The 23,057-nt window shown below is 42.8% G+C and overlaps 1 protein-coding gene across 2 annotated transcripts in view; it reads right to left on the bottom strand.

Moving 5' to 3' along the window:
* Positions 1-22,186, bottom strand: part of arhgap1 (Rho GTPase activating protein 1) — a 37,519-nt gene extending 15,333 nt beyond the window's left edge. Inside the window, exons 1-6 of one of the 2 annotated variants that reach the window (XM_055649734.1) lie at positions 22,063-22,186; positions 18,190-18,368; positions 11,421-11,519; positions 9,777-9,864; positions 3,622-3,753; positions 290-376 (exon numbers count right to left, since the gene is read on the bottom strand). In XM_055649734.1, the coding sequence (XP_055505709.1) occupies positions 290-376; positions 3,622-3,753; positions 9,777-9,864; positions 11,421-11,519; positions 18,190-18,334 (551 nt within the window). In that variant the 5' untranslated portion in view covers positions 18,335-18,368; positions 22,063-22,186. Of the gene's footprint in view, positions 1-289; positions 377-3,621; positions 3,754-9,776; positions 9,865-11,420; positions 11,520-18,189; positions 18,370-22,062 lie in introns of both variants that reach the window. The other variant, XM_055649735.1, reaches the window with a different exon arrangement.
* Between the last annotated feature and the right edge of the window lie 871 nt (positions 22,187-23,057).

Genomic DNA, 23,057 nt, shown 5'->3' with positions numbered 1-23,057 from the left:
GAAATGATGAATTTGGGAGATGGTGGGTAAAAGAGATCATGAATGGAGAGCCAGAACGAGCATGTACATCTGTGTTTGCTGGCAGGATCTGCAGCCATGAAAGAAATAAGGTGGTTGATTGCAGCCGTCCAATCCAAGACATTTACCTTTCTGCATGAGGAACACAGCTTTTCACCTTCCTAAATGTACTGACCTCATGATGGCTTGGATGCTCAACCATGACCACAAAGTCCATTTGGCAAGGAGCAAAGAATGACATTTTCATTGTATTTTCCATCGTATCCTTTACCTGATTATGGGTTTGAAGAGGACGAGGATTGCCTTAATGAACTTGGTGGGGTGCACAATGTAGAGAGCTTTTATGTTCTTCTTGTACCTGTGTGCAAAATGAGGCATCTAAAATTAATTCACTAATTATTCTGTTTAGGATTCTGATTCTACAGAAAACAATTCATCAATTTAATAATTTATACCATAACACTAAACAAAAAAATATCAGCATGCATCCTGGTGCTTTATCATAATCAGTATCTAATCCTGCTTCCTATGCAGACAAATTAAATACTGATTAATATATAACACTGATGAAGTTTTATGCAGGTGTAAAGTGTAAAGTCATCCTCATTTTACACTTGGATACTGTGGAGTTTACTGAACTAAACAACATTTTGCTACATATCCGCCATGTGTTGGGGTCAATGAAGCACACCAAACTTTGGACCCAGAGCTAGACACATATTGCTGGAGTAACTCAGCAGATCCGGCAGACAAAACGTCACCGATCCATTTTCTCCAGAGATGCTGCCTGATCGGTTAAGTTACTCCAGCATGTTGTGTCTATCTTTGGTATAAACCAGCATCTGCAGTTCATTTCTATTACATTTGGATCCACAGACTTTTTCTGGTAACATCGTTTTATTTTATAAGCCCATTAAAGTCCCCTTCAATTATTTTCACTTTACAATTCCTGGCAAGGCCGATTACAACTTATCTTATCTTTGAACCTTGTAGATGTGTTGATCTGGACTAAGGATGCCCCTTTGAGTGTTGGGTTTAGACTAATTGGGACACTGTATTCATTGCACTAATCATGAATCAACCAGTGCTTCTTCTCAAGGTCAAGGACAAGAAAGTTTTGAGAAACAAAGTTGAAATTTCAATGGTATGAAATATGGTGATGTGAAATTACGGGGAGCTGAAAATGAAAGGTAACTAATTGGGAAAACTACAAAGAGTTATGTCATTGTTCAGCATGGGCAGGGCTTAGAGGCAACAGGTTGGTGAAATCCTCCAGATTTTCAAGAGAGTTAGATTTAGCTCTTAGAGCTAAGGGAATCAAGGGATATAGGGTACTGATTTTGGACGTTCAGCCATGATCATATTGAATGGTTGAATGGCCTACTCCTGCACCTATTTTCTATGTTTCTATGTACCTTCAGGGAACTTAAAAAATGTGGGATACAAGATTATTCATGTGAGAGCCTTGTCACAAGGATCCTTGACCCATGGGCCATCTCAGCTAAGATCATAACATACATATTGTAGAGAGGTTTACTTTATGGCTAAGTACAAGTTTCCTTGCAAATCATAGAATGATTACAACATGGAAGCAAAGCATTCAGGGTATCAGCTCTATTTAAAGACAATCCAGCTCATCCCATTCCTCTGTCCTGTTGCCAGACCCTTGCACATTCCTTCATTTCAGATGTCTATCCAGCTCCTGATTGAATGCTGCAATTGAAGGTGCTTCTTTTGCAACTCCTAGAATGCATTCCAACCCGATCAACTTGCAGCGTAAAAACACAGCTCGTGGTGCTGCTGTCTCAGACTTCCGGTGACCCAGGTTCAATCCTGATCTTGGATGCTATCCATGGGGAATTTGCATATTCTCCCTGTGAACACGAGGCTTTCCCCAGTTTCCTCCCACACAGGAAATGTTGTAGGTTAATTGGCCTCTGTAACTTGCCTCGAGTGTGCAGGGAGTGGATGCAACAGTGAGATAACAGAACGAGTTTGAACGAGCGATCGATAGTCGGCATAGATTCAGTGGACTGAATTATCTTTTTCCGTGCTATATCGCTAAATTAAAGTAAACATCCCAAATCCATGCAAATTACTCGGTTAAATTGCCATTGTAAATTGTCACGTGGGCAGGCAAGTGTGGAAATTGGAGATTGAAAGGAATATGGAGAACAAATTGGGATTAGATTTAACGAGTGCCGATGGCCAGTACAAACTTGGTAAACCTTACCCGCTGACTCATTCACGACTATGAATGCCATCTATGCCAAGTTGACCACATGCCCCTCAATCCTCGGACTTCACACAACAAACAATTAAAAAAAAAAAAACATGACCTATATCCAGTGACCAAGATCATTTGCCATTTTATGGAAACTAGCAAATGCAATACAGGCTGAGTTTCCAAATTGTTTGCCTCAGTCATAGTCTTCTACAACTGAGCAGTGGAGCAGGTCAAGTCTGTTTCACATTTTTGAATCTGGTTTATTTACATAATTTTGAAGAGATAAAAATGAAACCAATATGAAGTTTTGAATAAGTTTAATAATATGTCAAAGTGTACAAGTGCAAAGGGAATGCTGCACTGTCACATTAGACTGCAACATTAAAAGAGTCTGCTTTGCCTGAGCAAGCAAATGCAAATATCTCATAGCAATTCCAAATATCGGCTGTTTCTTTCATAAGCACAATGACCTGTTCTATATTGAGGAGAAAGATGTAAAGTATGAGCCGACTGCTTAACTTTTTCCTCACACTTGCTGATCAGCATTCACATAAACTGAAGCAGTCAATTGCACCAAACCCATTTTCTTAAAACACTGCATTATACCACAAACATTATATTTAGAATTTAGAAGGAGGATGAGAGGGAATCTTATAGAAACATAAAATTCTTAAGGGATTCGACAGGCTAGATGCAGGAAAAAATGTTCCCAATGTTGGGAGAGTCCAGAACCAGGGGTCCCAGTTTAAGAATAAGGGATAGGCCATTTAGGACTGAGATGAGGAAAAACGTTTTCACCCAGAGAGTTGTGAATCTGGGGAATTCACTGCCACAGAAGGCAGTGGTGGTCAATTCACTGAATGTTTTCAAGAGAGAGTCAGATATAGCTCTTAGGGCTAACAAAATCAGGGGATATGGGGAGAAAGCAGGAACAGGGTACTGATTTAGGATGATCAACCATGATCACATTGAATGGCAGTACTGGCTCGAAGGGCCGAATGGCCTACTCCTGCACCTATTTTCTATGTTTCTACATGAAAGCAGCACGAGTAATTATTGCTCACAGCACATTTTTTCATTGGCATCACCTCCAAACCCCATTAAATCTCACTTGTACTTCCACACCAACTGCTCAAACCTCTGTCCCCATCTCGTGGCTGGGAAGGAAGCCTAGGATAACAAGTATGAAAGATGCAAACTGATCATATGCACAATGTTATTTTGCCAGATTAAGTTTAAATAGGTCGTCTGCAGGAATCTACCAAGCATGGTGCAGCAGCATTCCCACACCCAACGTTTGTATTCTGTGTTACATTTACAATCGTGCTAGGTTCATCAAAATGCTAAAAACCATTGCAAGGTATTAGTGTACTTACTTTCTGTCAAACTCCCTGTAGGCGTCTAGCAACCAGCCAAATGAAGGTTTATTCTGACCGGTGAGTCCATAATGAAAGTATACAACTGAGTAGTCACTCTCAACATACTTATCCAGTGTGACCTTCAGGTATCTAGTAACAGGGAAAGAGAAACAAACACAGAACTGCTCAAAGCCCAGTACAAAGTACATTAATGGACCAATTAATATGCTTTACACTCAATTCAACCAAACATGGAGACCAAAACAAACTTCACTGCATTGGCAATATCAGTCTCTTAATTGAAAAATATTGCAAACTAGTGAATGGAAATCTTATACAAGATATCAGGAAATTAGTCTATACCATCTCGATAAAGTGACATGGCTTAGAACACCAAATCTGCCTCTTTGTGGCAACTTCAAAGGTATCACCTTAATATAGACAGTAGCAAGATACCAACTTTTAACACCAGTAGGAGATGTTTCAATAGTTTGAAGACACAGTAGAAAGCATTTAATTGGCATCTCTAACCCGGGCAGCACTGAATCATGACCTAAACATCCACAATTGTGGCTTTCTTTTCTCCTGCCATCTGCTAATCTTTGAATAGAAAATAAAATGGGGAAATAAAATTCATGGGTGGTTTGCAAGATTTAAAGTCAAATTAATCAAGAATGGGAAAAATACCACCAAAGTAACAGATTAAAGATGAACCTGATGGCTATGAAGTGGCGTTAGTGAATCACACAGTTTGTAGCAGTCGTGGATTTCACCCTGAGAGCAAGTCAATGTCTATGGAACTTGGACTTGCCTACAAAATTTGGAATTGCCTAGAGAATGGACGTTGTGACCTCTGTATCATTTTAATTAACTCAGAGAATTCTAAAAAAAATAATCAAATTCTTCATCCCAAATAATCAGCTAACCAGAAAGGAATCGAGATCCCTGCAATATACTGCTGTTCATTTAGGTTTGGCTCATTGTCTCAAATATTATAATTAATTCTCAAAAACAATGGACTGTTTATCAGGGCAAAAATATTTTAAATTAACCACTTACCCACATGATTAATTCTATGTTGGAGTAACACAGCTGTGTGTTCCACTATAAAGATTCTTTCCTATGCTCTCCGAAGATGAGGCACTACAACAAGCACTAGTCGCCTTATGGTGAGATGCTATTCAACACAAATCCAAGGCGCGGTGGTGCACCCTCAGGATGCAGATGCACACAAAATGGGCAACAGATGGGAATGCTGAAACGTCAACCACTCTCAGACTGACTCCAAATCCTTGAACTTGCTTGTTCACTGGATGTGCTGGTTTTATATAGGGTGGTCAAATATGAGATTTGTTTTGTAAGTTTACAAAAGTAATGAATTTATCCTGTAAATATTGCTATTTACCTTTTTATTAGCTCCTTGCTTTAATCTCTGACACCCAACATTATTAGTTTAAGCAACTTAATACAGTCCCCAACTTTCAGAAGGGCTGGCGATGACCCAGGATTAAGCCATACACCAATTCAACTTAATAGGCAAATTGATGGGTTTAACAAAAAAATGCTCCACTTAGGTCCACTTATAGTGGAACCCGTCTCCAGTCACCTCAGTTTAGGGAGGAAGGCATCCTATGGTGGAGGGTTTGAGTGAGTCTCTGGAGGTCGTGGATTGGTTCATTATTGTCAGACCCTCGCCTTGATCCGAATTTAATAAACACGCTTCAAGGACACTGAACATAATCGGTTTGGTTTATTTGTCTGCCATTCCTTTACATCCTCGCAACATGTGTCCTCTGACCTTTCTGACTCATAGTAACAACTGATGAATTTAAATATGTCAGTTACCATGACTTCTTCCCTCCCTTATCAAACTAAATATATATCCGCATCATCGCATTGTAAACTGAACATTTCACCATTTTACGACATGGCATTCATTACGTTGATAACACATCATTTTCATATGTCAATACATCTCATATTGCTTTGCCTTCTCTGATGTTTTGGTATGACCACTGCCTCTGTTTGCACTGGAACTGGATTCTGATCTGTCATGTCCTGTTCAACGAGTTCATCATCTCGATTCTGGTTTCACATAGTCTCCTCCTCAAACTTGTGCATTCTTGGCTTCTCAATTTTATAGTCTTGTGTCTGAACCCCCACAGTCTCAACTTCAGTTTGCAGTGTCTCTGGACAATCACAATGGTAATACTTTTTCACATACAATGTGTTTCGATCATATTTGACTCCTTCTGGCGATTGGACTGAGACCTGGATGTCACTGTCTGCACGCCACTGTGTATGGCTGTAGAAAGAAGGGTGTGTTCATTTTGCTTGGACTTTCTCTCCTCACTAGTACATCATATCCTGGCATCACATCTGATGATCGTGCATCTCCTATCTGCATGGAGCTTTGATGCCCCTTTCTTTTCAGCATCTTGATCTGTCACCTCTTGATCATTTACCATGTCACTAACCCATGGTATCTTGGTCCAGAATTTCCTTCCAAACAACAATTCTGTCAGACTCTTCCTTGTTGTGCTGTGTGGTGTAGCTCTATATGCTACTACATATGATAAAGGCATCTCCTTCAAATATTTGCTTTCTGCTTGGGCAATGCTTATCCTCTTCTCTGGAGATTGGTTCTGACATTCCACTTTCCCATTAGCTTTAGGCTACTTTGGTATAACTTTGTGATGGTACACACGTGTTCTTCATATAGTCAGCAAACTTCTGAGAAATGAACTGAGGCCCATTGTCTGAATATATTGTCACTGGTAGACCGTGTCTTCCGAAGATTTTCATCAAAATTGCCGCAAAGATGGTCGCAGGTAGAAAGGATAGTCAAATAGACATTTGGCACATTGGCCTTCATCAGTCAGAGTATTGAATATAAAAGTTGGGAGGTCATGTTGCAGTTGTATAAGATGTTGTTGAGACCACATTTCGAGTATTGTGTTCAGTTCTGGCCTCAGTGTAATAGGAAAGATATTGTCAAGCTTGAAAGGGTTCAGAGAAGATTTACGAGGATGTTGCCAGGGTCTGAGCTATAGGGAGAGGTTGAGTAGGCTGGGTCTCCCTATTTCTTGGAGTGCAGGAGGATGAGGGGTGATCTTACAATGAGAGGAATAAATCAGATGCATAGAACCGCTTGCCCAGAATAGAGGAATCGAGGACCAGAGGACATAGGTTCAAGGTGAAGGAGAAAGATTTAATAGGAATCTGAGGGATAACTTTTTCACACAAATGGTGATGGGTGTGTGGAACAAACTACCAGAGGAGGTAGTTGAGGCTGGGACTATCCCAACGTTTAAGAAACAGTTAGAGGTACATGGATAGGACAAATTTGGAGGGATATGGACCAAACGCAGGCAGGTGGGACTAGTGTTGCTGGGACATGTTGGCCAGTGCGGGCAAGTTGGGCGGATTGGTGCTCACGTAAAAACTTGTCCCTAAACACCTCCAAGACCAAGGAGCTGATTATCGACTTCAGGAGGGCACAAAATGGGGAACACGACCCAATCTCTATCAACGGGGACAATGTGGAGAGTGTCCAGCTTTAGGTTTCTGGGCACACACATTTCGGAGGACCTCACATGGTCCACCGACACCGCTGCGCTGGTCAAGAAGGCACAGCAACGACTGTTATTCCTAAGAACAATGAAAAAGACTGGTCTGCCCCAACAGCTGCTGACAACCTTCTACCGCAGCACCACAGAGAGCATACTAACACATGGCATCGCTGTGTGGTATCTCAGCTGCATGGAGGCAGAGAGGAGAGCTCTTCAGCCCGTCGTCCACAGAGCGCAGAAGATTATTGGTACACAGCTACCAGCCTTGGAGGGCATCTACCACACACGGTGCCTCAGGAAGGCCGTCAGCATCCACAAAGACTCCTCACACCCTTATAATAGTCTGTTCGAGCTCCTACCTTCTGGCAGACGTTACAAGGCCTTCGACGCCCGCACCTCCTGACTCAGGAACAGCTTCATCCCCAGAGCTATAGCTGCTCTGAACCGGCCCTGTTGAGTGCCGTGCCCCCCCCCGAACTATATTCACGCACATCGACCCAGCACAGACATATTTGCACTAGACTGTTTTACTGTTCTTTTTTTTTTTTTTAAATCATATTTCTCGGGGTATCTAAATTTTATTAGTTGTTTAAGTTATGACTATCGGATGGAAACTGCATACCAAATCTCGTTGCACCTATGTGCAATGACAATAAAATATATTATTATTATTGCCAAGAGTGGTTTTGATGGTGTATAAGGATACAATTTCTTCTCACACTTTCTTAAAGTGCATTTTATATTATTCCGTTCTAGGTCTTCCCACAGTGCTCAATAACATTGCTATCACTTCGCGAGTCTACTATAATGTCTAGTTACACACCTCCAATTCTCACCGGCACCGTCGCGTGCTTATTGTTGATAGCAAAAGCATACCCTGCATCCATCCATGTCTCGTTACATTTAAATTAACTTGAACATTCATCATCGGCATAAATTTTCATCGCATCCATCTCTCTCCCTCTTCTTCCTCCAAATGTATTTGTTTTTCCATCATCTCGCTATGGTTTGTCTGTAGGTCGACACTTCTTTTTAAAATGTTTTTTTTTCCCCCCACATCTTCTGCCTGTTTGACCCCTGATAGGGCAACATGAATCCTTGGCAATATTTCCAAAATTCCCACATCTAAAACACTCACAGTCATCTTCAGCTTGGAATGACCCTTACCATGTCCAAGTCCCTTGCGAATGCCAGTAAATGTTATCTTGTTAACTTTGCTTCCTCCATCCAATCTCATGGTCTGAATCTGGGTTTCCAAGACTTCAAATGAACAGGCAATTTTCAGTGTTTCCCCAAATGTTAGCATGTCACCTTTCGCCATCAACTTGTGTCTTAAGTCATTTAATTTGCAACTTTGTACAATCTGATCCCTGATTTGATTCTCCAACTCAGCTCCATAGTTGTTGCCCTCAGAAACTTGATGCAATCTTGTAACAAACTGAGCAATGTTTTCCCCCTCTCTCTGTGTTGATTGCCAAAATATATATCGTTGATATGTAACATTTGCTTGTACCACATAATGCTTCTTCAAAGCAGCAACTGCCATCGCATAATCTTCTTTTCCTCCTGTCTTTGGAAGTGTTTAGAAAGTCTCCTGAACTGAAGCTCCAACACTGTACAATAACAATACTCTCCATCATGCGTGCTGCACCGGCATTACTCCTTCAATAAGCAGACCTAAGCTATGGGGTGCCGAGCAGCCATCCTCCAGAGATCCCAGCCGATGTAAGTTTCTGCGTAGGCGGTCCCAGCATACTGGAGTTCCAGCGCGGCGACCAGAAAGGCATCCCCCGCTCCACAAAAAGCGCTCCAGCGCCGCGCCGCCGCCAAAGCCGATGTTCTGGCCAGGTCCCCTCAGGGAAACGTCAGCTCCAGGACCCGCTGGTAGGCCGCCAGGACAGGTCGAAAGTGCTGCTCGAGGGAAGGCAGCCTCTCCGACCAGTAGGGACTTGAAAAGCAGTTCCCCCCCTTCCACCCCCCCACTCAAATTCCTCTAGCCATGCCTCAAACATTGCACTCACAACACTCGCCTCCCCATTCAGTTCAAATGAACTCAAACTTCTCATTCCAGCTGCTTCTTAAAATACCATATTTGCTTCTAAAGTTGAACTGAACAATTACTAGTTCATCCTCGTCGCCAATGTCAGATCCTCGCCTTGATCCGAATGTATAAACATGCTTCAAAGACATGAGCATAAACTTTGGTTTATTTGTTCGCCATTCCTTTAAGTCCTCGCAACATGTGTCCGCTGATGTTTCTGATTCATAGTAACACGTGATGCATTTAATTATGACGTCAGTTACTATAACAATTATTCATTCAAAAAGTTTCCAAATTCCAGTGTGTGTGTCATTTGTACAATGAGATCAGGAAAACAATACGGTAGAAAATACTTACTGGTATACTGCAACAAGTAACCTCTGCAGTATAACTACAAAAATTCTACACTTTATCATTTTGTTCACGTTCAAGTTAAAGTTAGAAATCTTGGCAGCCAAACTGCACTAATCACATTGCATTCTGAACCATTCATTTTATTTTCCTTTTGGAATTGGACTTTTACCAGCTAAGTAACAATTGAAGTATCTTGGAAAACTCACTGAAGCAGTTTTGTGTGGTCCAACTGGTGACTGGGAGGCATCCGACAAGCACTGAACACAATCACCTTCCTCCCAAAGTTATCATCTCCTACAGGAACAGAAGTAATAGGTCAGTTCATTTTTAAAAGTCAGTGCTTTTCCCAGTAACTTAAGGCTGGGGGAAATGTGTAGCTTCACAGTTAGTTTATGGAGCACTTTACTGCATTTAAAAACACTGAGGCTCTCTTACTGCCTTGACAATTTACTGAAGTCTCAAAAGCAAAGACAATTTTTTGAGAGGGGCAAAACAGATCCTGACTACAAAAGTGCTCCGAACCCTCTAAACACATATATCCTGATGTTTTTTCCAGTTCTTTAACATGATGCCATTATTCCAGTGCCCACACCTTAAGGGGCATAAAAACGAAAAGTGCATTACACTAAACAGCTCTAATTTAGTGTAAAAATTAAAATTAGTAATGTTTTTTTTTAAATTAAACATTTTAGCAGCAATGTGAATCATATGGGGAGAATTTACAAAAGCATGAACACAGTGGAATAGAAGGATGATACGATGAGCAGATGTAGGTTGGGAAGATACATATATGGTGCATGAACAACTGCATGGACCAGGGGGCCTGAAGGACTAATTTCTGCCTTGTGCCTTCTGTGAAATTCTTTGCGAGGTTTAAAATACTTCTTCTTCTCCTCCTGCAATCTGAAGGGTTACCTTCTGGCCACAACAATCCAAAACATGGGAGATAGGGAATCTATAGAACTCTCACAATAGCAGTCCAACCAATAATATACAGTTGGTTATGCTATAGAAGGAGGATTGACATTGCAGCATGTAAGACTGCTAATACAAATCTTGTTTATATTGGAGTATGCTTCTGCCTTTATCAGACACTTGACAACACAAATAAATATTTGGAGGAAATGATGGGTCCCATGCATTTGCTGCAAGAATCTTGCTTCCTATGTCCCCAATACACTTAAAAGACAGCTTGGAACAGAGTTGATGTGGACAAGCTTTTCCCTTTGAGAATAGGGAAGATTCAAACAAGAGGACATGACTTCAGAATTAAGGGACAGAAGTTTAGGGGTAACATGAGGGGGAACTTCTTTACTCAGAGAGTGGTAGCGGTGTGGAACGAGCTTCCAGTGGAAGTGGTGGAGGCAGGTTCGTTGGTATCATTTAAAAATAAATTGGATAGGCAGATGGATGAGAAGGGAATGGAGGGTTATGGTATGAGTGCAGGCAGGTGGGACTAAGGGAAAACAAGTTGTGTCGGCACAGACTTGTAGGGCCGAGATGGCCTGTTTCCGTGCTGTAATTGTTATATGGTTATATGGTTATATGGAACGCCAGCAGCGGAAAAAGATCATGATCTCTCAGAAGGTAACAATAAGTCATGATAGATAATGTTATCTACACAGCTCAGGTTACAACTACTAGTTGTAGCTACTGGAAGAGGACTCACAAATATTACTTCATTTTAATACTATGGAAGCAACAAACAAAGTCCTTATGAAGAAATGATTTGGTTGAGTATTCTTTATCCTTGCTTTCCTTCCCTCGGACAAAGAAATACACACTCATTTTTATTCTGTGCATCAACGGGTTCACATATTTACAGTTCAGAACCATTTCATAGCACCCACCTGCCACCTCCACTATCTGGCGTCTTGCAATGTCATAGAATGGATCATCCCACTTCAGATTCGGGGGAGGTTCAACGATCTCTGGGGAACACTCTTTGTCTGGTTGAGATGAAGAGAATATTGAATATTTAAACATGCTTGTCAGATATGTCAAATGTTCATTTCACTAAATGTGTGTTTTTTTACATGGCAGAGAACGTGCTGTGCTCCAAGCCATGCAAATATTCATCATGCCAGATAAGTAAATATCAGTGGAGTTCATACAACTATAAGACAAAGCTCTCGACAACAACAATGGAAGTTCCTCGAGTTCTGAGCTTTCTCTCTTTGATATTTTCTTGAAATTTAAATTTGACGGACATGAAGTGTTGAACTTATTAACCAAGTACTGCCATGCAGTGTTGAACTTATTAACCAAGTACTGCCATGCAGTGTTGAACTTATTACCCAAGTACTGCCACTACATTTCTTAACTTCCCATGTCATAATATGATGTTGCACATATAAAGGTCTCATTTACAGAACTGCAGCAAATCAGCACTGTGGGGAGTGAAGGAAATGGACCAAATAACATGGGAGGAAATTTAAAAACCCTTTTGTTATTTTATATACTTTAAGTATCTAATTAAAAAATTAATGGAGATGTTTGCACGTGAATTACCAAGGTACAGAAGACACAGACCTTGTGTAGCTAAATGGGAGTAGTGTGGATGGCTGCTTGGTTTTTAGTATGGCATGGTGAGCCTAAAGGCTTCTTCCTGTACCTCTATTATTATAGCATAAATGCAAAATGATTAAACAGACATAAATTGTTCTGGGGTAGATACAAAATGCTGGAGTAACTCAGCGGGACAGGCAGCATCTCTGGAGAGAAGGAATGGGTGACATTTCGGGTCTCAACCCAAAATGTCATCCATCCCTTCTCTCCAGAGATGCTGCCTGTCCCACTGAGTTACTCCAGCATTTTAAGTCTACCTTCGATTTAAACCAGCATCTGCAGTTCTTTCCCACACATAAATTGATCTTGTATATTTATATACTTATTACATGTTATTTGGTGGCCTTAGCACCTTAATAGCCTCCATATAAATTCTCAATTATCACACCCAAAACTAATATTTAATTTTATGAAAAACATTTAAAGTGACCAAGCAGGAATCTTTGTCACAAATTGCATCATTGCTATTTTGTGCTCTGTCTTAGTTTCCGCATCATTGCGGGGAGTCTTGAAATAACCTAAACTCTGACTTAACATGGGTAATACCAGATAAATTATAGTACATTAAATATCCAGTCAAAACTAACCTCTCTAACAATTCTAACCTCTGCCTGACATTCAGCAGGAAAAAAAAATATGTTTGTTTTTTTAAATTGGAAATAAAATGTTACACTCCTGAGAGTTTCCTGTGAGTGGAAATCGCAAGTTGTAGGAAGTTAGTAAAGAGTGGGATAGCACTCTGGCACAGCAAGTTATAACACTGCGATAAAACTCCAACGATCTGGGATCAATCCTGATGTAAGGTGTCTTGTCCGGTAGCTACATGTTCTTGACGTAACCACGCAAGATTCCCCGATCACTCTGCTTTTCTCACAGATGCCACAGATGTTCTGGTAGAGGTTAATTGGGCACCGTACACCCTGAGTTTAGGCAAGTGGCAGGAGAATTAAGGAGGAGTTAAAAGATACGTATGATACAATAGATTGCAGGGAATAAAGTGTAAGAATGAAACTGATCCAAGTGCTCAATGTTGGCATAAAATTGAGAGTTGGCATGAATGGGCCCGATAGCTTCCCTTAGTGGGTCTTATAGAAGTACGAGTCACATCACTCAGTGCAGTTTCCAGGAACTTGTCTTCCTGGATTAGAGAATTTCCTTTTGCGCTGACATTGTTTTTTATTATTCTCATGTCAAGTCATCTGACTCTCAATTTAACTGCAGCCAAAGTCAGTAAAGCGCATGTAACCACAATTGTACTGCTGCTTCCTGTACTGTATTATGTTCTATGTTCATAGAAACATAGAAAATAGGTGCAGGAGTAGGCCATTCGGCCCTTCGAGCCTGCACCGCCATTCAATATGATCATGGCTGATCATCCAACTCAGTATCCTGTTCCTGCCTTCTCTCCATAACCCCTGATCCCTTTAGCCACAAGGGCCACATCTAACCCCCTCTTAAATATAGCCAATGAACTGGCCTCAACTACCTTCTGCAGCAGAGAATTCCAGAGATTCACCACTCTCTGTGTGAAAAAAGTTTTCCTCATCTCGGTCCTAAAAGATTTCCCCCTTATCCTTAAACTATGACCCCATGTTCTGGACTTCCCCAACATCGGGAACAATCTTCCTACATCTAGCCTGTCCAACCCCTTAAGAATTTTGTAAGTTTCTGTAAGATCCCCCTTCAATCTTCTAAATTCTAGCGAGTACAAACCAAGTCTATCCAGTCTTTCTTCATATGAAAGTCCTGACATCCCAGGAATCAGTCTGGTGAACCTTCTCTGTACTCCCTCTATGGCAAGAATGTCTTTCCTCAGATTAGGAGACCAAAACTGTACGCAATACTCCAGGTGTGGTCTCACCAAGACCCTGTACAACTGCAGTAGAACCTCCCTGCAAAGTTGGAATAGATATCCTCCTTGGCTACATTTGTTTTTTGGGTTGGTCCAATCACATAATGATCAATGAGTGCCCGTTGCACATTAGAGTGTGCCACAGGATCATTGGACAATCATTTGTCCCACTGGGTTAATCACTAAGATGCCAGGTCATTCAAAATCCAGTTTGCTCTTTCAGAGGTTGTACACACTACCTTCTTCCTTGGACATCTCCTCCTGCCCATTTGTCTCATTAGGGCATAAAGCCCGACTACCAAAACAGGCACTGTTCTGTGCTCTTTCATGGCTAGAGATGACCTGATATACAGACGAAAAGATTAAAGAATGTTCTCAAAGCCTCCTTAAAAGAATGTAAAATACCCATTGACCGCAAGGAATCCCAGGCCCAAACGGGTCAAAAGCATCAAAAGCAACACAGGGAGCGGAATTCATTCTTGGGAGCGCACACAAGCCCAGCACATATGGTGGAATCAGTGGACCATCTCCCAAATTATCTGCGTCCAAAACCTCCTAATCCAACTTTACCCAATACTGCAGATTCGACATTGACCTCTTCAGCCATCTTCGACCCTACAGAGGTGAAGAGAAGCAAGTCGTGCACAATCCCAATGAACTGTCTTACGATAAATTTACACACATATATCATTTTGTTTTGGTCTCTCACACGATCCCCTCAGATAACATTAAATTTACTTTTCTTACGCTCTTTCTTCGTATTTAGTGTGAATAGCTTGAATAAATAGGTGCAAAATAAACAGTCAAATGGCATTCTACAATTGGTGGGTGGCAGTGTGGGCCTCCAAGACCACCTGACAGGCCGGAGAGCCAATCAGGGATAGATACAAGCTAATGATGTCACAAAAGAAACGAGTCAGCCTCTGAACTTCTGCCTTAAATACTCTATTTTTATAAAAGAGAGAAATCCTTCCAAACGGCAGAATGAAAGATGAAATAGAAACAAGGTAATTTGGGAGAAAAGAAAATTAAAAGTTAAATCAGAATTTGTACTTTCCTATTCAGATGCATTTGATGTGGATAACCCCGATTCACTTCGATACAGATTCACAATACAGAACATAACTGTTAAGATTCATAAGGTCTTAGCTGCTGAGTTACAAATCAGTGGAGTTCATTGTTGTTCAGATTTTTTTGATTGCTGTTGGAAATTGTTCGTGCAATTTGTTTGCAGTCTTATTAACAACTAATATTTTTAATTGCTATCACTTTTGCAAAAGTTAATACAAGTACCTCATCTTGTTTCATAATATCTTAGTTTGATCTACTTTATGACCATCTAGAAGGCCAACACATGTGGCCCCATCAACGACAATAAGCAAGAGTTGCATCCTGAGGAGAGATTTCTGCGGATGGACTGCTGTGGGTGGGTTTGAGGGGTTACTTAACGGCAAAGTATGAATTTTCACAGCAAAGGTTCTTCCATTCTCCCGCCCACTATATTTTTGTCAATAACTTGGTTTCTGATATTTCCCGGAATCCCGAGGTTTGTTTTTATCCTGCTCTTCTATGAAATGCACCTACTCTTGGTTGTGTACAATCCCATGGAGGTGGGATCATCACAGACGTTCCTGTGTGGAGAGATGACCTGGGAGTGGGAGTGGGAGAGCGAGAGCTTGTGTGTGTGTATGCTGCACTCTTGACAGTCGCCCTTCCAGTTCCCGCTTTTTTAGGCGAGTGCCACAAACTTGATTCAGTGGCAGTCCGGTGAAAAATCCCCTAACTGGGACAGGCCCTTAACTGGTCTATAATTCCCCGTTTTCCCTCTCGCTCCTTTCTTGAAAAGCGGGATTACATTAGCTATTTTCCAATCCACAGGAACTGATCCTGAATCTATAAGATCATAGAAACATAGAAAATAGGTGCAGGAGTAGGCCATTCGGCCCTTCGAGCCTGCACCGCCATTCGATATGATCATGGCTGATCATCCAACTCAGTATCCCATCCCTGCCTTCTCTCCATACCCCCTGACCCCTTTAGCCACAAGGGCCACATCTAACTCCCTCTTAAATATAGCCAATGAACTGGCCTCAACTACCTTCTGTGGCAGAGAATTCTAGATTCCACAGATCGTTGGAAAATGATCACCAAGGTGTTCACGATTTCTGGAACCACCCCCTTAAGTACCCTGGGATGCACACCATCAGGCCATGGGGATTTATCAGCCTTCAGTCCCATCAGTCTACCCAATATTATTTCTCGCCTAATGCTAATTTCTGTCCGTTCCACTGCCTCCCTAGATTCTCTGTCCTCTAATACATCTGAGGGATTATTTGTGTCTTCCTTAGTGAAGACAGAACCAAAGTACCTGTTCAACTCTTCTGCCATTTCCTTGTTCCTCATAATAATTTCACCTGTTTCTGCCTTCAAGGGACCCACATTTGTCTTTACTAATCTTTTTTTGTAAAGATACCTAAAGAAGCTTTTACTATCCTTCTTTATATTCTTGGCCAGCATACCCTTGTACTTCATCCTTTCACCCCGTATTGCCCTTTTTGTTATCTTCAGTTGTCCTTTGAAAGTTTCCCAATCCTCTTGTTTCCCACTACTCTTTGTTATGTTTTCTTTTTGTTTTATTCCACCCCTTACTCCCCTTAGAATCTTTCTTTCTCTTTGGAATGAAATTATCCTGCATCTTCTGGATTATGCCCAGAAATTCCAGCCATTGCTGTTCCACTGTCATCCCTGCTAGGATCATTTTCCAGTCGATCTTGGCCAGCTCCTCTCTCATGCCTTCATATTCCCCTTTATTCAACTGCAGCACTGACACTTCTGATTTAACCGTCACCCTCTCAGATTGCCAATTTAAATTTATCATATTATGGTCACTACCTCCTAGCGGTTCCTTTTCTCCCTTTCTTGGGGTCCAGAACCAACCTGATTTTCCCAGTCTACCTGCATATTGAAATCTCCCATAACCACAGTGGCATTACCTTTGTTACATGCCAATTTTAACTCCTGCAGCAACTTGCACCCTACATCCAGGCTACTGTTTGGGGGCCTGTAAATAACTCCCCATTAGTGTTGTCTTACCTTTACAATTCCTTAATTCTATCCACAGCGACTCCACATCGTCAGTCCCTATGTCACCCCTCACAAGGGACTGAATTTCATCCCCCATCAACAGAGCATTTCATCCCTCACCAACACTTTGTAAAACTGGTATGTAACAAAGGACAGGCAGCTCTGCCCTTCTGCCTGTCCTTACTATAGGACATATAACCCGGAATATTCAGTTCCCAGTCCCGATCTGCCTGCAGCCTTGTCTCTGTAATCCCCACAATGTCAAATCTACCAATCCCTAACTGAGCATCAAGCTCATCCACTTTACTTCTTACACTTTGTGCATTCATAGATAATACTTTTAATCAATTGCTCACCTCACCTTTCACATCGATTCCTATTTCACTTGGGCATACTATCCTATCCCTTTGTGAATTTTCTGCCCCGTCTTTCTTAACTTTTCCTATACTCTCTTTCCCATCATCCCTTCATACTCCATCCTAGTATTTCCAATTTGTCTCCTCCCCCTCACTATTTAGTTTAAACCCACCCGTGTAGCAGTGGCAAACCTGGCTGCCAGAATGCTGGTCCCCCGCCTGTTAAGGAGCAACCTGTCCCTTTTGTACAACTGCACAGAAGGGAGTAGAAAATTTGAAAATAGAGATTGTGTTGGATCAAAGCCAGGCAAGGAATAAGTGGAAACTGGTGAGGGGGGTGTGATTGACAGAAAGTGGAATAAATGATAAATGAGACAAATATGAAGAGGAGTGAAATGTAAAGCCAGAGAGAGCAATATAAGTAGACAAAAGGAGACAGGGAGGGAAGAGAAGGGAGACAAATGCATTTCTATGAATTTTATGGAAATAATCCAATGTTTCATATTGTGACATGCACCAAGGACATGCTGCAGAAACGCAGAATTACTGATGAAGCCCAAGTTAACATCAATGGAGAAGATAATTAGTCATGTGTATGGAATGTTCATCTATTATTGGAAATTTTATATAATTCCTTTTATATAACATCTTCCATCTCTTTAGCATTTACAACTGTGCTAATTGCCACAGTGGCACCTTGATCCTGGTGCTTACTCAGTTCTGGTGCTGAGCAGAAAATTCACCAAAATAAAAACTAACCTGACTTCAAATCCTCATCATTGTCATTTTCTGCTGGCCAGGTCTTGTCATCCAATGGTGAAAGTTTGAGTTTTCCCAGTGTATTGGAAGCATCGTCGGTTGCAAGATCATCTTGTAAATCCACCAACAGATCGGCTGTTGCCATTGTTGCTATTTCCCTTAACTAAACTGTAAAAAATCTGGGGGGGAAAGGATTTACAAAATTAACCTATTAGTTACCCTGATCAAAAGCAGATGTTTAAAATAATCAGCCAAGCATCCATATTTTAGTATATCAGTACTATAACACGGTACCGTTCTCAGTGCTGCTGTGTACAACGCTGATTCATTATTGCACTCTTGGCCCTGAGTCCAAGAACTCACAAGTATAATCCCCTCAACTGTATTGGGTCATCCATGTGAGTTGTTTGTTATTATGTTGGGGAGCTGGTGCAAATCCCAGCATAGCTGTCACTCCTCCAGCTATGGATCACTCAAGACTCCATGTAGAGGCACTGCAGTGAGGGATAGTTGCAAGGGGCAGGGGTGAGGAGTTTGCTGATTCTGCTGCAGATTTGGGGCTCAATGCTGCACCCTGCTGACATGGTGAGTGTGGGCCAATGGTGGGGACCAGCAGCACCTACTCCATGTGTTGATAGGCCGTCTGGATATCACAGCCTCTCATCACCTCCTGCTGAATATGATGGAAGCTGCTGTGCCCCTTCTCTCCTTGTTTGGCTGCAAGTTCTCTCCTGGCTGGGAACAAGCTCAATGGCAGCAGCTGGACATAAACCATGTCACCATAGAGAAATCTTCACATCCTCAACAGCAGCCTGCAGTCTTCTAACGGATGCACCCAAGCCCTGCATCTCAGTGGCGAGCAACCACATTGCTCACCCTGGCCCCAAGCTCCAGACCAAGTTATGCCATAATTCATTGCTGGCGAGGAGGGCAGAAGGCCATGTACCGGGCATGGAAGCGGGCAAAAGTGGAGAGCAACGGTTTGCATTAGGTTTCCAGACCGTAGTAAAGTCAGAAACCCATAAATAGCACTATAATGAGCTCTACCTCTGTCAATTCCATCGGTACTCTTCCCTGGCAGTGTATCTCAAAACATAAATGAGGTGCTGGTCTAGTTAAGATGGAAACATTTTTTCCCCATTATCTGAGTATCATTTATTGATCCCAACAAGTGACATATTCGTGCAAGAATTCCAACCATCAGGATAAAGCACTTCATCAAACTAAATGCTGTGAATGATGAAAGCATATGGGATGAGGGCAGTCTGAGGGAGCTGACATTTCAATTATTTAAATACCCCAGCATTTATACAGATTGAAAAGCAACATTTTTTTGTTTGGTAACGTATAAAATACAGATAGCAGTTGAATGAAGTTCTGCACATCCATAATTTCTACAAAAGACGAGGTGTCAGTGTGAGAAACACCAAGCTTGATTCAGTTTGGATCTGGAAATGCTCTGTCCAGAAAATGAAAATGCATGACATAGCATGATCCACAATATATTAAGTTGCTGAGACCAGAGGAAGTGCATGTGACTATTATTCACAACAGCCAATGCTGTATGCTAAGATTCTATAAGTTACAAACATCGTCTTATCCATGGTTCATATTTCTCCTTTGCCAGTAGGACACACTAGATAAGAATTAACTGCAGTAACCCTGACCATTTCTTTCTTCCTAATCCAGCATATTTGTTATTTGTAGCATTCTAGTTGAAATCAGCTAACTCAGCAAAGAGTATAAGGCTCTGAAAAGGCGATCGATATGACAAGGAAGTGGAGAGATAAGGAACAAAACTTAATAAAAATATATTCTTGATGTCCCAGTTGACTTAGATGTGTCCAGCCCAGAGCTTGTTCTTTGAACTTGTGCTCTGCTTTATTGGAAGAGTATAGGAGACCAAAGACAAGTGGTCCAAGTGAGAATGAGTTGGAAAAATAAAGGAATAGCAACTGGAAGCTTAAACCTGGCACGATCCAGCCATCTGGACTCAATGACTTTCGTAATTTCAGAGAATCATCAACTCCAGCCTTTATATCTCACTTTTCCAACATGTTATTTTATTTCCTTCTCTGCAGATAACTTTAAATACATGGTCAAATGTCCATTTGTATTTCCTTCAAACCTGCTTTTTGTTGTTAACTAATTATTTTAATCACCTTTCTCCGTCAGTTCTTTCCTCATTTAGTCTTCCGCCCTATTAGACTTTAGTACATTCTCTCCTGCCCCATGTTTTTTCTTGTGTCTTAAAACTTTATCTATTCTTTCCCAGTTCTGATAATTGTTACCAATCTAAAAAATGCTACCACCTCCTCAAATGTTGCTGACCACGTCAAGTTTTTTTCTGTTTATTCACTGAACAGAGGTTCAGTAAAAGCCAGAGATAGATAGATTCTTGATTATTAAGGGTGTCAGGGTTAATGGGGAGAAGGAACGAGAATGGGTTAAGAGGAAAAAATAGATCAGCCATGATTGAATGGTGTAGTAGACTTGATGGGCCGAATGGCCTAATTCTGCTCCTATTACTAATGAGCAGTTCTATCCTGTCAAATTATTTTCTTTTCAATTCTGCACTCAAATATACTGAGCCAAAACAAATGATCAAACCTATACAACAAATATAAGTAATTTTTCTGTGTTCATTGATTGTAAGCATTTTGGGGGATTTTACATTACAAGTTACATTTAATGTCACAATTTTGACAATCTTATCTGTATGTTTCATGGACGTCACCAAACCAGAATGGAGGTGATGATAACACCCAACTACACAGCTACAATATGGTTCTACTTGAGGAGTGGTCACAGCCAAACTATCAATCTATGCCCAGTCAATTTATCAAATAACATGTTCCAGTGACAGAAACAACTTGCACAAAATGAATAAGGTTAAACCCAACATGGAAAATAATACAGAATCCATTGCTCAGTTCGTATAAGACTGATCAGATTGCAATTTTCACATCTAGTTCAAAATAATATTCATGGCATTGAAGTGTGTTAATTGGATTCACATAGTACATCAGGATACTTAATACCTGTACTACCAAATCCAGATGAGCAAAGTGATAGGAACTTGGTGGACGATGGGGGGGGGGGGGGGGTGCGGAACACGAGGAGAGAAAGAGCCGATGGAGAGGGGGAGAGGGGGGGGGGGGGGGGGGGGGGACAGGGCTGGGGGAACACTGGAGAAATGATAGAGGGGGGAAAGGAGGGTCTGATGGAGGGTGAGAGGTTTTAGTGGTGGGGATACATGGGGGGAGGATATGTGGCGGAGGGTCTTATGGTGGGGGGCGTGGGGGGGATGGAAAGGTCTGATGGGGGGGGGGCGTAGGTTGAGTCCGCTAATGGGGGGTTGGAGGCGAGGGGAGGGCGATGAATGGGGAGGGGGAGACTGATGAATGTGGGGGGGGGGGGGGGGGGGCTCTGATGGATGAGGAGGGACTCCGCTGGAGGGGAGACATGGGAGAGAGGGGTCGCGGAGAGTTCCCGAATGGCCGGCGGTGGGGCATGAGACGGGTTACAGGGCCGGGGGGGGGGGGGGGGCGTGAGTAGATTCCGATGGAGAGGGAGGGTCAGGTGGATGGGGTGGGGGTGGGGGGGCTCCACTGAAGAGGACATTTGGGGCGTCGTTGGGAAGGGGGTGGTGGGGAGCGCCCGCTTGGGCGGGGGAGGGGGAGGATGGGCATGAAACCGGTTACAGGAGCGGGGACGATGCCCGGGGAGAGGCGGCGGCGGCGGGCGGGGGCACGGCCGCAAGCTGGGGCGCTCCCCGGAGAGAGGGGAGGGGGGGGTGGTGTGTGAACACCCCGGGTGTCGGGTCGCTCGGCGCTGTCTCCCCCCCCCCCCCCCCCCCGCCCGGCCTCTCACCGCCTCCTCCGCCGGCGATGTTCAGGAACCTGCGCCTCCGTCAACAACAAAACTCACTCCCAGCGGCTGAAGCGGAACCCGTCCCACCCCGGTCCCACGCTATTTACTGTCCTCCCCGCCCCGCTCGCTCGCTGCGGACGCTCTTTCCAGTTCTGCCGTCTCTGCCGTCTATACCGTCCCCCCTCCCCTCCTCCCCTCTAATCCACCTCCACGCAAAGTACAAATGATTGAGAAACATGAGCAAGACACAAAGTACTGGAGGAACTCAGCAGGCCAGACAACATCCATGGAGGGAATGGACAGGCGACGTTTAGGGTCAGGACACTTAATCAGACTGATAGGAGGGGAAGGTTGGTTGGCAGATTGGTGGAGATAGTTTCAGAGGTTAGAGAGGTGAAAAAGAGACAAATAGGTCAGATAAGGAGCAGAGGGATGTAAAGGCAGGGAGAGGGATATGGTGCAAGGGGATGGGGATAAGAGGGGGGGGAGGAGATAAAAGGGAAATGGACTGGGGGATGGGAGATTTGTGTGCAAAGGAAAAGAGCAGGGTTTCTGGAGGAGGGTGTGCAAGATCATAGAAGAAATGTGAACTGTGGTATGTGGGCACGGGAAAGTTCAAGGGTTGAAAGCGGAACATTTAATGTTCGTACCATTAGGTCGTAAAGGGCCTGTCCCACTTGGCTGTCTTATGTGCCTCATTTACGTGTCATTTGTAAAATAGGTCGACGCGTGGGTGACGCACGCAGTGCGCATGGTGAGGCGCGGAATCGCATGTGGTGGCACGCGGTATTGCGCGGCGCTCCAGGATTTCGTAGTGTAACAAAATCCTCGCGCGCCACCTGGCTGACGCATTAGCGTCCCGACGCCTCACGTGTATCGCGTGGCAACGCATGGTTACGTCATCATGCGTCGACTTCCGTAACCATGCGTCGCCGCGCCGCAGGGTAGTCTAATGACGTCACGCGTACCAGACGGCTGTGCTGATGCGTGATTTG

This window comes from Leucoraja erinacea, chromosome 18, assembly GCF_028641065.1.
Source record: "Leucoraja erinacea ecotype New England chromosome 18, Leri_hhj_1, whole genome shotgun sequence".
Lineage (NCBI taxonomy): Eukaryota > Metazoa > Chordata > Chondrichthyes > Rajiformes > Rajidae > Leucoraja > Leucoraja erinaceus.
Note: the sequence above shows the minus strand (reverse complement) of the source record. Positions and strands in the feature narration are given on the sequence as shown.